The 15759-nt window shown below is 32.9% G+C and overlaps 1 protein-coding gene and 1 long non-coding RNA gene across 2 annotated transcripts in view; one reads left to right on the top strand and one right to left on the bottom strand.

Annotated features, from left to right (window-relative positions):
- The first annotated feature begins 206 nt into the window (after positions 1 to 206).
- On the top strand, positions 207 to 12087 carry LOC105118070 (uncharacterized). The gene is made up of 3 exons (XR_840876.1): positions 207 to 290; positions 11782 to 11783; positions 12074 to 12087. It is a non-coding gene; the product is annotated as an uncharacterized LOC105118070 (long non-coding RNA).
- Positions 12088 to 15320: 3233 nt separating this feature from the next.
- LOC105118069 (uncharacterized) overlaps positions 15321 to 15759 on the bottom strand; it is a 920-nt gene continuing 481 nt past the window's right edge. The window contains exon 2 of the mRNA XM_011015934.1: positions 15321 to 15750. Within this exon, the coding sequence (XP_011014236.1) occupies positions 15632 to 15750 (119 nt within the window). The 3' untranslated portion in view covers positions 15321 to 15631. The remainder of the gene's footprint in view (positions 15751 to 15759) is intronic.

The following is a 15759-nucleotide window of genomic DNA, read 5'->3' as shown; positions in this document are numbered from 1 at the left end:
TCTTGAGAATCGGGTTTTGACCCATGAACAGTAACATGATAAAAATGGGTGTTGGACCCGCGTCATTATTTATTTTAAATTTTATTTTTGTTTTTCTTATTTTTTTTACATGCAAAAATTTACAAGTATTTAAATATAAAAATATCAAAAAATACCATAAAAAATCATAGAAGATTACCTGAGTGCCCCTGTATATGTAAATATGTAAAAGACTAAAATACCCTCGGATTTCTTCAAAATTTATGAAAATGCCACTGGCGGCGCATGTGGCTCACGCGCGGCTACTGTTGATGGCGGCAAAATTTGTCCGATGAGATTCCGGCCAACAGATGGTTGATTCTGGTAGATCTGAGGATGAGGATTCTGATGGTGGTGGTCTTGACGGTCGTTGATGGCTGATGAGGGAGAATCGACGACTTGAAGTTCGGTTGGCCGATGACTGTCGCGGCCTTTTTTCAGCCAAAATCGCCGATGAAAACGTGTAAAACAGCCGGGGTTTTGCTTTAGAGGAGGCAATGCACCTTTCTATGGTGGTTTCGTGGCTTAAAACGGCCGGAAATGGGAGATCGGAGAAGAGAGATAGAATCGCTGGCGAGAGGAGAGAGGGGCTCTGAGTTTTGATACAGTGTGGACGAGCGTATGGTGCACCGGTGTGTCTGAAGCCTATGAACCGTTGGATCGCGCATGAACAAATCGTGCGGCTGTGATTGGCTTGATCTGCAAGTTGATCGGACGGTCAAGATGGACTGGGCTATGATCTAGTGTGTCGCGGTGTACCGAGTGTTTGGTACACCTGATGACGTGGCGCAATAGGATCAAAGGGCAGATTATTTTAAAAGGTGAGATGGATTTGGGTTTTAATCCGGTGTGATAAAGCCTATTGTATCCTAAGAAATCAAAGGCTTAGATTTAAATACTATTAGATCTAACGGTTGGGATATTTTTGGTATTTTTCAAATTATTTTTAAAAAAATCAATATCTTGCTAGGGTGAAGAAAAAGTAAAAAAAATACGTGAATAGTGTCAAATAGTAAGCGCTCGAATTCAGAATTCGCTTGTTCTCGGTTATGTCCCCTCCTGTGTCTTGGTTTCATTAGCTATTTATAGCCAATGAAAGGGGATAGCGAATCATAGATTGTGCAGGTAATCACGGGATTGTGCAAAATTTTCAATGTAAGCTGCACTGCCTACCATAGGCAGAAATGAAATCCTCCACCTACTATGACAAAATTGAATTATTATTTTTTTATTTTATTATATATAATAATAATATTTATTTATAGGGGTAAAATTAAGAATTCAAATCAGTATTATAAAAAGCATTTCAACCACTAAAATCAATTTTAATTACAAAATAAATCTTTATACGGGTATCAACTCGGTGGACCGGGTTTTTTTTTACTAAAAATATTAGTTTTGACCAAAAATAGCGTGAAACTTATTTTTCATCCCGGTCCACATGGTAGGACCCGTATTGACCTGGTGGACTTAGTTTTGACCCAAAATGACGGTTTTGACCCGAAACAGCCCGAAACTCATTTTTCATCGTGGTCAACATGGTGGGACCTTTATTGACCCGGTGGACTCGGTTTTGACCGAAAATGATGGTTTTGACCCGAAACAGTCTGAAACTCATTTTTCATCGCGGTCGACATGGTGGCACCCGTATTGACCCGGTGGACTCGGTTTTGACCGAAAATGACGGTTTGGACCCGAAACTCATTTTTCATTGCGGTCGACATGGTGGGACCCATATTGACCCGGTGGACTCAGTTTTGACCGAAAATAACGATTTTGACCCGAATCGGCCCGAAACTCATTTTTCATCCCAATCGACATGGTTTAACCCGTATTGACCCGATGGACTCGGTTTTGACCGAAAATGATGGTTTTGACCTGAAAAAATATATTTTAAACTCTTTCTTCTTCTTCTTCTTCTTCTTTTTTATTTATTATATTTTTTTTTTGTTATGAATAATAAAATCATTCGAGAAAATTTTAGTGAATCCAAAATTGGGTTACAACAAGCGAAACCATTGTTTAGGAAAAGCATTGAGTTTTAGCATGATTAGACAATTTATCTTTACAACACTTACTACGCGAAGCGCTTGACAAGTTTTGCTTCGTAAGTATTGTAAAGAGGGAGTGTATCTCATGTTTGCTAGAAAATTGACAAAAGCGGAAAAAAAAAAAAGGGGTTCTGTTGTTGTTGCAATTTTTTTAGAAAGAAAAAAAAAAAAAAAAGGGGTTCTGTTGTTGTTGCAATTTTTTTTCTTTTGTTCCAACTTAGGCTCTGATTCTGACTTGGTTTCGTACGATATCTGACCATCCTAGCTATATTCTGTCACTCATGACATGTTCAAAAATTGACCTATACCTTTATTAAGTCCTAGGATCATTGTTCTTAGGGCAGATTCTCAGTCAAATTTGGATGCTTTAGCATTGTCAGATCAAGAACCTTTTTGACCAACTAGATTACTATCAGATTCTGTTCTCTAAAATGATTTTATCTCACTTCGACTCCTTCATCAAAGTTGTAGTGCTACATGCGTAGATGCATTTTAGCTTTTGAATCACTTCATTTTGATATCAGAGGCTCAAGATATTCCCGTTTGAATATCTAACATGAAGGCAAAGAATTCTACCGCGAGAAGGATATTGACCCGAGTCTGCACTAAAAAAAACTCTATTTTTGGCCTAGTTTTTGTGATTTTTGTTCTTAGTTCATACTCTCATTCATATCAAGATTCTCGACATTTGTCAGTTTTTGAGTTAGACCCGGAGATCCCTTTCAACCAACCAAATCACTGCTAGATTCTGTTCTTTAAAAAGATTTTATCTCACTTTGATTTCTTCATCAAAGTTTTAGTCCTAGATATGTAGATGAATTTGCGCTTTTGAATCACTTGATTTTGATATAAGAAGGTCAAGATATTCCTATTTGAATATTTAATGTGAAGGTATAAAATTCTACCGCGAGAAGGATATTGACCCGAGTTTGCACTAAAAAATTTCTATTTTTAGTTTAGTTTTTGTGATTGTTGTTCTTAGTTCACACTCTTAGTCATATCAGGATTCTCAACATTCGTCAGTTTTTGAGTTAGACCCGGAAATCCCTTTTGACCAACTAGATTACTCCCAGTTTCTGTTCTGTAAAATGATTTTATCTCACTTTGACTGCTTCATCAAAGTTGTAGTCCTACATGTGTAGATGAATTTTAGCTTTTGAATCACTTGATTTTGACATCAGAGGCTCAAGATGTTCCCGTTTGAATATCTAACATGAATGTAGAGAATTCTACCGCAAGAAGGATATTGACCCGAGTTTGCACTAAAAAAACTCTATTTTTGCCCTAGTTTTTGTGATTTTTGTTCTTAGTTCATACTCTCAGTCATATCAGGATTCTCGGCATTTTTGCCCTAGTTTTTGTGATTTTTGTTCTTAGTTCATACTTTCAGTCATATCAGGATTTTCGGCATTCGTCAGTTTTTGAGTTAGACCCGGAGATCCCTTTCACCAACCAAATCACCGCTAGATTTTGTTCTTTAAAAAGATTTTTTCTCACTTCGATTTCTTCATCAAAGTTTTAGTCCTAGACGTGTAGATGAATTTGGGCTTTTAAATCACTTGATTTCGATATCATAAGCTCAAGATATTCCTATTTGAATATCTAATATGAAGGTAGAAAATTTTGTCGTGGGAAGGATATAGCCCAAGTTCACGGGACTGATTCGATGGATTTTTTTCTAGACCAAGGACTTAATCAAAAAGTGTTAAAATGAGGGATTGAATTAAAGAAGGATATTGAAAGCTGGAGAGAGGGGCTAGATCATCATAAATGACAGGATTTTTACCACACCGAATAAGGAAAATAAGACTTTACAGCTGCACCCTCCATCTTATTTCTTTCCCTTTTTCTCTATTGTTTTCCTTTCTCATCACATCTGATTGTTGGAGCTGAAGACCACATTTTTGTTGCCTCATTTCAAAGGGAGCAGCTGGCCCTATGGAAGGAAAGAAAAGAGCCACACCATCCTCCAAAATTGGAAAGAAATTAGATGTAAAGCACCACCATAAAATCAGAATATTGCAGTTTTCTTTTGCATTTTTTTACTGCAAATCAGTAGGGATTTGTGTCCTAGGATTAATGCATTGAATCCTTCTTAAATAGAGATATGTCAGACTATATATAAGCCCCTCTAATGACCTAGGGCGACAGAAAGAAGGAGAGATCAAAAAGTGGCAGAAAAATAAGAAAAAGAGAGGACAGAAGGGAGAGGAATGAAAGCAAGAAGGGAGCAAAAAAGAATGAAAGAAAGAAAGCAGGAAAAAAAAAAAGAGGTGTCACCGTAAGGGAAAAGAAAAAAAAGACAAGACGGAGAAGGGGTTTTGTTCTAAAATTTGACAGCAACGCTTGCTTGGTTTTATTTCATCTTCTACAGAAAAGAAAATGATGAGACCTGCAGGTAAGTCTTAACTTTCTCCTCCTTTGCTGCCTTTACTATTTTGTCTTTGCTTTGCGTGTTTGTTTTTAATTTTAGACTGTACAATGAATGCTTCCCTTGTATTATTTTCTGCCATGGTTTTGAGTTTTGGATGGGTGACTGTTAAGAGTTAGCTAGCCTCTAGTTTTCTTGCTTCCCTTGTGTTGTTTCTGCCGTGATTATCTCCTTTCTTTCGCTGTTTTGGAATTAAGGAACGGGGGAAAGGGGCTGTTGTTTTCTTCATCAGCAGCTCCTTTTTCTGTTCATGTCCTTCCATTATTATTATTTTTTATAGTCGGCCAAGCCTGTTTTGCTTTCTAGTCCAAGATATATATATGCTATAAAAGCATGTCATTCTAATTTCTTCCTTTTTGTATGAAATTAGCATGGTAGGAACTCCCATATTGTAAAAATTTAGTCATGAGTCATGGTCACATGCAGTAGTATTTTGATTTTAAAATTTCAGTTTCAAAACTTTGGTTCCCTCATGCATATGGGTTTAGTCATTTCCAGTGTACAAAATCTTAAGTTGATTTGGCTTTGAACGATTTTTGCTATGATTTGTTTCAAGCTTCTTGTAATTCTTGTAACATGAATGATGGTTTGCTACTTTCCATTTTGGTGTTTATTTCTACTCGTGATGTTTGCATTTTAACAAAAAATATATAAAAATATTTTCTTGTGTGTTGCATATGGCGAATACCCTAACATGTTTTTTTGAATTTTTTTTATACAAAAAAATATAAATATCGAAAGTTTTGAAAATGTGTTTTCGCATGGATTTCTTAAACACAAAAATTATTTAGAGTTCTAGAAGTCCAAATAAGCTGAATTTTTTACACAAGAAAGTTGAGATAATTTCCTATAACTTTCATGTTTTAAGTGGTTCCAATTTTGATGTTGTCAATGATTTATTGGGCAAACAAGAGAAGATAAGGATTGTCACAAAGTCAAGAGTTGGTCACCCACTCATCAATTAGTCATCAAATCAATAGTTTCCAATTTTGGCCTATAAAAGGAGGCATTTGCCATGCATTTAGGCATCTTAGTTTCCAGATCAAGATCATGCTTTTGCTTTCTCTCTTTGTATTTTTTGTAATGTTTATGCTTTGCTTTCATTAATATCAAGTTTATGCCTTTCATTTACTTAGTTAACTTTTATCTTATTTAAGTTCTTATTTTGTTTATTTATTTTTCTTTCTTTCATTATGTTTAGCTAAGTTTATTATGTCAAGGTGAAAATGTTACATTAATGTTGTAAGAATAAGTATAATGTAAACTCAATATGGACTTTAATGTTTGATACTAACATGTTTTGTATTTGTTATTTTATTCAATCTTTAATACTTTGCTTGTTAAATGACTAATCTTGATTTATGTTGTATAACACTTGGTACAACAAATGCTTGACACTTTCATAGTTCATACTGTATGGTATAACCAATACCTGAGCTATGAAAGAAACATAATTTGTTGTTAAAATAAGTTATAATCATGAATGCTTGACGAGATTTACAAGTATTAGCATTAATCGAATAAGATGACTAATGTAATCATGTTAACAATCTATAATCTGATTGGAACCTCCTTTATGTGTGGTTTCCAATTGAATAATAAGAGTTTATACTATACTTGTTTGACATACCATTAGTGAAACCTCTAACCTTGACATTTGTTATTATCATTGTTTAATCCTTACATTAATATTCCATCTCAAAGTTCTTGTCTTTTTCTTCTTCTTCTCCTTCCTTTTCTTTATTATTATTATTATTATTGTTGTTGTTGTTGTTGTTATTGTTATTGTTGTTGTATTATTGTTATCAATAATTTATATAATTAACCTCCTCGTGGTTCGACCTCGGTCTTGCCGGGTTATTTATTACTTCGACACTCCTGCACTTGGAAGAAGACATCAATCTTTTAGTCGTGTCATACTGCTAGTACTGAAGGATTTGAAGCAGAAAGAATTCCCTTTTCAGAATAAGATTGAAGACGTATTTCTTCAGCCAATAACTCACTCACAATAGAGTTAATAGAAAGCAGTGGAGAACGATGCAGAATTGAACCTCTAAGTCCTTCGAAGTCACTACGAAGTGCTGTTAAAAACTATACTAATCGTTACTGCTCTCTACACCCAATATAGGCACCACATGTCTTTAATTCTGCTGATTCTGTAAGAGCCAATTGATCCCAAAGATTTGTCATAGCAGAATAAAACTCTTGAATACTCATATTCTTCTAATGAAGAGCTCGTATGTCATTCTCTAATTGATACTATTTTGCAAAATTTGATTGCGTGAATAACCTTTATAGATGATCCCAAACCTTTTTTGCTATCTCATACTTCACCAACTGCGTGCCTATCGAATGCTCAATAGAATTGTTGATCCAAGCAATGATCTTTGCATTATTTGCTTCCCATGTATCTATCAAAAAAGCATCCCCCTCCTCAACATTCTTAGGTATTATTTAAGTTCCACTAACATACCCCCACATCTTCTTACTCTTAATAAAATTTCTCATTATATAGCTCCAATACGAATAGTTCTTCCCATCCAACCTCACACTTACAGATTGAAGCGAATCATCTTTTTCAGTAGCCATAATCAACAATCACAAAGAACTAGAATGCAAAAGCAGCGGAAAACAAAATACCAAATTACAGAAACTGAATAGAGATTGTAGAAACTAAACAAATATCTTTTCAGAATTATATGATTACTCCAAAATACAAAACAAATTTGCGGAAACTGAACGCAAATACCATATTGCAAAAGCTGAAGGGAAGATGAAATACCAAAATAATTGCAGAAACTGACAAAATACCAAATTTTGCAGAAGCAGAAGATAAAATCTCACTCCAAAAAATTTGGATCCGCGAAAGATAAAACACCAAGTTAGATCCGCAAAGCTGTGTTCGGGATTAAGCTTCGTTTTATAAAACCAGCTCTGATACTATGTTAAAATAATTAAGATAAAAAACAAAAAGGAGGCTAAAATTCTGAATAATCTGTATATTATGAATGCTTAACCTTAACCTAAATACAAATAAAGTATATATAGATTAAACTGAAAGTACTATTCTACCCTTAATAAATAAGACTACATAAATATTATTTAACAATATTAAAGATAAATAAATGGATGATGCGTGGCATGCATTATTTGTATTGTTTTTCTTATCTTATATGTTAGTATAAGAGTATCTCCATAGTACTCTTAGGAGTTATTCTTTTATTTTTTATTCATTTATTGCTTTATCAGAGGAGTCATATGTAAGTTAACAACATTTACATGTAATATCATTAGATATTCAACATGCTTTTAAATATAATTTTATTATTATTTACAAATATTATTTTTACTTAATTGATATCATATCTATTTTCTATGTTTGAATTTTAGATGCTTTTAGATGATGAACAAATCAGTCAAGTTGAGTTGCGGGAAAGACATTATTATTTTAAAACAAGTGAATTCGGGGTAGATCGACTCAATTTCTTATAGGCTCAACGAGTGTGAATGATGGTTTCATGCTCATTTTCATCATAATAAATATGAATGAGTTTGAGCCACATAAATCATTTATTTATCTTTTGAGTTTATTGTAAGAAATGAGGGTTCACCTTTTTTTGTACCTGTCCAAACTCATCTCTTTTTAGATTTTATCTTAAAATTAAATACACATATAGTTTAGAAAATAATATAAAATACAATTTACAACATGGTATTTAAAATAAATACATAGTAGCATATCATAAATATGATATTTTAAGATAATTTTTATCTTCCGTTCTTTAATATAACCATCATCTCATCTAAAAATCAATATTTACTTTAAAAATTAGAAGATAACTTCTTTTATCTTCGTTCACTTCTATGTTTTTTTATTCACCTAAATATCCTTATGACAATCATTAAAAGAATAAGTTTTTTTTTCCTTCAAAAAATCTATTGTATTATGTAAAACAATGTTATCTTTCTTTTTATGCAAACTGATTTTACTTGTATTATTTGTGGCAATGGAGAAAAAGATTGGATTCACTTGTTTTTTTTTATTATAGTTTCACTTGTTTTTAATTGTGATTCTTGAATACATATTATATGATATAGAAAAGAAAAATGAATTTTGTTAGATATTTGATCTAGGATTTCGATACACATCAATCAATTAAGATTTTCTTTACGGGGGTTTGGAGGAAGATAATTACAAAAAGGGGCCAGAAGGATTCTTAGTAAAGAGAAATGAGAATGTAGTTTGCAAACTAAAAGAAACCTTGTATGACTTGAAACAAGCTAAGAAGTTTGATAATTTTATGCGCAACAATGGATCCATAAGATTGCAGGTAAATCATTATTGTTATGTGAAATGTATTGAAAACTCTTACATCATTCTATTATTGTATGTATATGATATGTTTGTTGTAGGATCTAGCATCACGAAATAAATAAATTGAAAAGCAATTATTAGAACAATTTAAAATAAAAGATTTGAGAGTTGTAAAATAAATTCATAGCATAAGAATCACCAGGGATATATCTAATGGCACATGAAGATTATATGAAAAAAGTGCTCCATATATTCAACACGGATAGAGCAAAGCTAGTAAGCACTCTTTTGGCTAGTTATTTCAGACTAATTAAGATACATTCACCAAAGATTAAAAAGAAGAAGAAGAAGAGAACTAGATAAGTAAAGTTCCTTATACATTAACAATCGAAAGTCTTATGCATGTTATTGTTCGTACATGAGCAAACACTACACCTATAGCGAAAGCTGTAAATAGATACAAGAGTTATCCAACCAAATAGTATAAAGAAGAAATCAAATGGATTTTAAGACATCTAAATTGTTCTTTAGATATTTCATTTTGTTTTAAAAGGTCAAACTAAAATCTTCAAAGTTATATGAATGTTGATTTAGCTAATGATCTTAACAGCAAAAAAAGTACCATATATTTCATATGCACTGTGTGTAATACAAATGTGCAGTGAGCTTCAAGACTACAAAAAATTGTTTGCTCTCTGTTACATAGGTTAAATGTATAGTTATAACTGAAGCTACAAAGGAGATGATATGGTTATAAAATTTCTTGAAAGAACTAGGCAAGGAAAATGAGAAGGGTATCTTTACAACAACATTTAGAATGCAATAACTCTCGTAAAAAATACAATATTTTTTTCTAAAACTAAGCATATCCAGATCATATATCATTTTATCTGACATCTACTTGATCATGATCAAATTGATACTAAAGAAGATACATGAAAGTAAGAATCTAGTTAGTTAACACGTTACCTAAAAGAATTACATTTGATAAACTAAAGTTGTGTAAAATTTGAGTAGGTTCATTTATCTTCAAATGAGAGATTGATATGAATTGAGACAATTTAGGCACCATATCATCTGCAAATCAAGCTAGAAATAAATGGATTGATAGGAGTGAACCATATTTGATACCAAACTAGCAAAAATGCCTGGTGTTGTTGGGCATAATTTATCTATGTTTGATGGTGATTCTATGGCAGAAGTTATTCAATATCGGAGTGTAGTAGGGGCACTTTAATATCTTACCGTAACCAGGCCTGCCATAGCTTTTGCTGTTAACAAGGCCTGCCAATTCATGCAACAGCCAACCTCTGCTCACTAGCTATTTGTCAAAAGGATTCTTCGATATCTAAAAGGAACTATGTACGATGGGTTATTGTTAAGCCCTTCCAGCCACTTGACACTAGAATGATTCACTGATGCAGACTGGGGTGGTCAACTTGATGATAGGCACAGTACCCATGGGTATCTGATTTATTTAGAGGGGAACTTAGTCTCTTGGTCCTCCTCCAAACAAAAGGTTGTATCTCGCAGCAGTGTAGAATTAGAGTATCGTGGCCTTGCTTTAGCTATTGCTGAAATGGTTTGGATGCAAGCCTTGCTGCAAAAACTCTGTGTATCCATACCTGCAATTCCTCTACTCTGGTATGATAATATCAGTGGTTATCGTATGGCAAAGAATCCTATGTTTCATGCTAGAATGAAACACATAAAAAGTGATCTTCACTTCTTTCGTGATTAAGTTACCAGAGGAAAGATACAACCGCATTTTATTCCTGTTGAAGAGCAGCCCGTTGATTTATTGACTAAGCATCTCACAAGTTCAAGGTTCTTGTCCCTCAAAACACAGCTTTGTATAGTTCCTAGACCCTTTCACTTGAGGGAGATGATAAGCCAAGAATAGAAGCCTCTGTCACGTGACATTGCCCAACTGTGATATTGTTAGGATTCTGTTATATTATTATAACTGAATAGCAATTAGAGCAAGATAATTATAACTGCTTTACAGTTATACCAACTGTGACTGGTTGTATATATATAGATAGTTCACTCCTCTAGCCATAAATAACAAGAGAGAAAAGAGAATAAAAATTTACTCTCTCAAAGTTTATCTTTTTTGCCCAACTATTTATTGATTTCTTATATTTTTTTTATAGGGAAAAACAATTAAAAAATACAGGGGATCACACCCACTCAACTTCACTCTCTTCTTTCATTACTGCAAAAGACAACAAAACTGCAGCCGTTCTCTCTTTCTCTCTTCTCATGTTTTTCTATCTTCTTCTACTTTGCACATTTTATGTTGCTCTCTAGGTACCTATTCTTAGACAAGAATGGTGTCACCAAGTCCAGCTCATCTTGAGCAATGGTAGTTGCCAATCTTACCAAGACATTTGATAATTTTCACATGGGCTGCTGAGGTGCTTTGCACATTTTATGCTGCTCTTTTGGTTTCTGTTTTCAGACAAGAATGGTGCCACCAAGTCCAGCTCTTCTTCGCAATCTTACCAAGACATTTGGTATTTTTCACATGGGCTGCTGAGGTGAAACCCCGTGCATGCAGATATTCAATTATTATAACGGCAAATTAATGCTACAGCATGTATATCTCCCTCCATTATAAATTGAAGTCTCAAGCCAAGGTATCATTCAACATACAAGCATTAACAACTTCAGAAGAGAAAATCAGCCATAGATCAAGAGTAAGACGGAGATCATGGACAGCAAGAAGGTCACCCTGCTGCTGGTGGTTGCGTTGGTTTTTGTCGCAGCCATTACCCCGTCCACCCTGGCTATGCGGCAATTTCCAAAGCTCATGACTTCAAACATATTGCTGCAAGATGAAAGCAAGCTTGGTTGTATCCCTAATGGAGGCTGGTGCTTTATCGATCCAATGAATTGTTGCGGAAACTGTGGATGCCTGTATCCAATAGGGATCTGCTTAGGATCAGATTGCTAAAATTAACCAGTCAGCATGGCAGCTTTGGGTTGCTGAATAATTTTCGTCTAATATTATGATGAATAAGGTTTCTTATGTCTGTGTCGTCGTTTTGGAAGTTATGGCTTGCAGCACAGAGTTGTGTCATGCATGCTTCTATTTCTCTTTTCATTTTGATGTCGTAGTTGTGAAGGTGGGGACGAAGGTTGGAAGAATAAAGATAATAAGGGCCCATTTGTTTCCGTGGTTGTCCTGTTGCGCTTGCAGAAACCATCAATTTAGTGTATTTTCAATGCAACCACACTGTAAGCTCATCCTAGCTTGTTAAATTTTATGTTTGTGCTTTTCATAATGTGATGAGGTTCCCGGGAAGTAAGGATTTTCATGAAGTGTTCTATTTTCTTTTTAGAATGAAATTATCTTAGTGAAGGGTCAATGATTTCCATTGGGGATTCAAAATAACTCTAAACTTGACTACATGGGGGTAAAATGTGAAAATGGAAAGGCACTTCAGAAAAATTGAAATAACCTTAATTAAATAATTGTTGAAATACAAAAGATTTATTAATTATATCATGTCATTTTCGATAATTAATGGGTATGGAATTCATCAAAAAGACTTCGACTTTATGATGGTCACTGCAATATTCCTACAATTTCATGTCCCTTAGAAATTATATTAAGGATAAATAAATAGATGATGCTTGGCATGCATTATTTGTATTGTTTTTCTTATCTTATATGTTAGTATAAGAGTATCTCCATAGTACTCTCGTGAGTTATTCTTTCATTTTTTATTCATCTATTGCTTTATCAGAGGAGTCACATGTAAGTTAACAACATTTACGTGTAATATCATTAGATATTCAACATGCTTTTAAATATAATTTTATTATTATTTACAAATATTATTTTTATTTAATTGATATCATATCTATTTTCTATATTTGAATTTTAGATACTTTTAGATGATGAACAAATCAGTCAAGTTGAGTTATGAGAAAGACATTATTATTTTAAAACAAGTGAATTCGGGGTAGATCGACTCAATTTCTTATAGGCTCAACGAGTGTGAATGATGGTTTCATGCTCATTTTCATCATAATAAATATGAATGAGTTTGAGCCACATAAATCATTTATTTATCTTTTGGGTTTATTGTAAGAAATGAGGGTTCACCTTTTTTGTACCCGTCCAAACTCATTTCATTTTAGATTTTATCTTAAAATTAAATACACATATAGTTTAGACAATAATATAAAATTAATCTTTCATAGGCTCAACAAGTGTGAATGATGGTTCGCGTACTCATTTTCATCATAATAAATAGGAATGAGTTTGAGCCCAATAAATCATTTTTTTAATCTTTTGGATTTATTGTAAAAATTAAGAATTGACCTTTTTTTTACCCGTCTAAAATCACCTCATTTTAGATTCGATTAGTTCACATCTTGATATTAAATACATATATAGCATAAAAAATAACATAAAATACAATTTACAATATAATTTTTAAAATAAACACATAGTAGCTTATCATAAATAAGATACTTTAAGATGATTTTTATCTTTCTTTCTTTAGTATGACCATAATTTCATCTAAAAATCAATATTTACTTTTAAAATTAGATGGTAACATCTTTTATCTTTGTTTACTTCAGTGTCTTTTTATTCACCTATATATCCCTTTGACAGTTACCAAAAAAATAAGTTTTGTTTTTAGGAAAAAATCTATTGTATTATGTAAAACAAGGTTATCTTTCTTTTTATGCAAACTGATTTGACTTGTATTATTTGTGGCAATGGAGAAAAAGATTGGATTCACTTGTTTTTTTTATTATAGTTTCACTTGTTTTTAATTGTGATCCTTGAATACATATTATATGATATAGAAAAAAAAATGAATTTTGTTAGATATTTGATCTAAGATTTTGATACACATCAATCAATTAACATTTTCTTTATAGGGATTTGGAGGGAGATAATTACATGAAGTGACCAGAAGGATTCTTAGTAAAGAGAAATGAGAATCTAGTTTGCAACTAAAAGAGAGCTTGTATGACTTAAAACATGCTCCTAGACAAGAAGTTTGATGATTTTATGCGCATTCATGGATCCATAAAATTATAGGTAGATCATTATTGTTATGTCAAATATTTTGAAAACTCTTACATTATTATACTATTATATATAGATGATATTTTTTTTTTAAGGATCTAGCATTGAGGGAATAAATAAATTAAAAAAAATTATTAGAACAATTTAAAATAAAGGAGTTGGGAGTTGTAAAATAAATTCCTAGCATAAGAATCACTAGGGATATATCTAATGGCACATGAAGATTATATGAAAAAAGTGCTCCACATATTCAATACGGATATAGCAAAGCTAGTAGGCACTCTTTTGGCTAGTTGTTTCAGGCTAATTAAGAAACATTCACCTAAGATGGAAAAAAAGAAAAAAGAAGAGAGAGAGAACTATTTAAGTAAAGTTCCTTGTACATCAACAATCAAAAGTCTTATGCATGTTATTGTTGGTACATGAGCAGGCACTATACCTATTGAGAAAGTTGTAAGCAGATACAAGAGTTATCCAAGCAAATAGTATTGAGAAGAAATCAAATGGATTTTAAGATATCTGAATTGTTCTTCAGATATTTTATTTTGTTTTAAGAGGTCAAACTAAAGTCTTCAAAGTTATATGAATGTTGATTTAGCTAATGATCTTAACAGTAGAAAAGGTACTACAGGTTTCATATGTATTGTGCTAAATACAAATATATAGCGGGTTTCAAGACTGTAAAAGATTGTTTGCTCTCTATTGTAGAGGCTGTATAACTATAACTGAAGCTACAAAGAAGATGGTATGGTTATAGATGTTGCACTTCCCACGCGGTGTAGATTGATGATTTTTTTGTTCTCTTTGATTGATTGCTTTGTTATGTTTTGTTGGAGTTGCAATCTAATATTTAATTAAAAGCTATTAGAAAATCCGAGTATACTAATTTTGTTAGAGATTCATGAGTAAAAAACTAATTATAGTTAGAAAAAATATTAACATTCCTAACGTACCCTGAAATAAGTACCCTGAAATAAGTTGTTTTGCAATTTGATTTAATTTAAAAATTTAAAATATTAATTAAATTTTAAAATTTTAATAAATCAGTTATAATATATATATAAAAACATGTTATGTTTTCATAAAAATATAACATAATTTTATTTTTGAGATATTTAACCATATTCAAATTAAACAATTAATTCTTTTTATCTTTTTTTTTTATTTTCATAATTCAATAACATAAATAAAAATACAATCAGATACACATACATATATCTCTTTTTATTATGCTTACTTACCCATAATTACATATTTATAACATAACAAAAAAAATCAAAAAATCAAATATAATAGTATCCAAATATACATAGCAACATTTAAAAATTACAAAAATAGCTTCGGGGACAATGCTGGAGAATTCTTGGCATATTTTGTGATTGTTGTACAGTGGCGGCGCGTCTTCTCCATGCGCCGCTACTACTGGAGGCGCGTGGGCTCACGAGGAGTCGCGAAATCCAAGCAGTAGCGGAGATCCATAATGGCTTCCTCCCTTCTTCCTTTCCTCGCCAGCGGTGACCTGCAAACAAGAAACAGAAACGCAAGCAGTTGATTTTAATCCATTTCTGTCCTGATTGTTCTTGGATTTTTTTTCCTCTTCTTTTTTGTTCTGGATCTGCTTCTCTACAGATTTGTTCTTTTCTTTTTCCTTTTCCATTCTTCTCTGTTTCAGGTGCTGGCAAGACTAAAGAGGCCGCCAGCTGCTAGGATTTTGTCAGGTCTAGCCAGCAGAGATGGACATGGTGGTCCAGTCGGCGGGCTCAATTGGAGGAGACAAAGAGGTTGCTAGTTGCTGCTGTTTGGTGAGCTGGGTCTACTGGCCTATGGGTTGCTAGCGGTGTTGAGGCGAAGACACCATCATTGAAGAATACGGCGGGGGGGGGCACCG

Source organism: Populus euphratica, unplaced genomic scaffold (genome assembly GCF_000495115.2).
Source record: "Populus euphratica unplaced genomic scaffold, PopEup_1.0 scaffold1701.1, whole genome shotgun sequence".
NCBI classification, from domain to species: domain Eukaryota; kingdom Viridiplantae; phylum Streptophyta; class Magnoliopsida; order Malpighiales; family Salicaceae; genus Populus; species Populus euphratica.
This window is presented reverse-complemented; position numbering and strand designations above follow the sequence as displayed.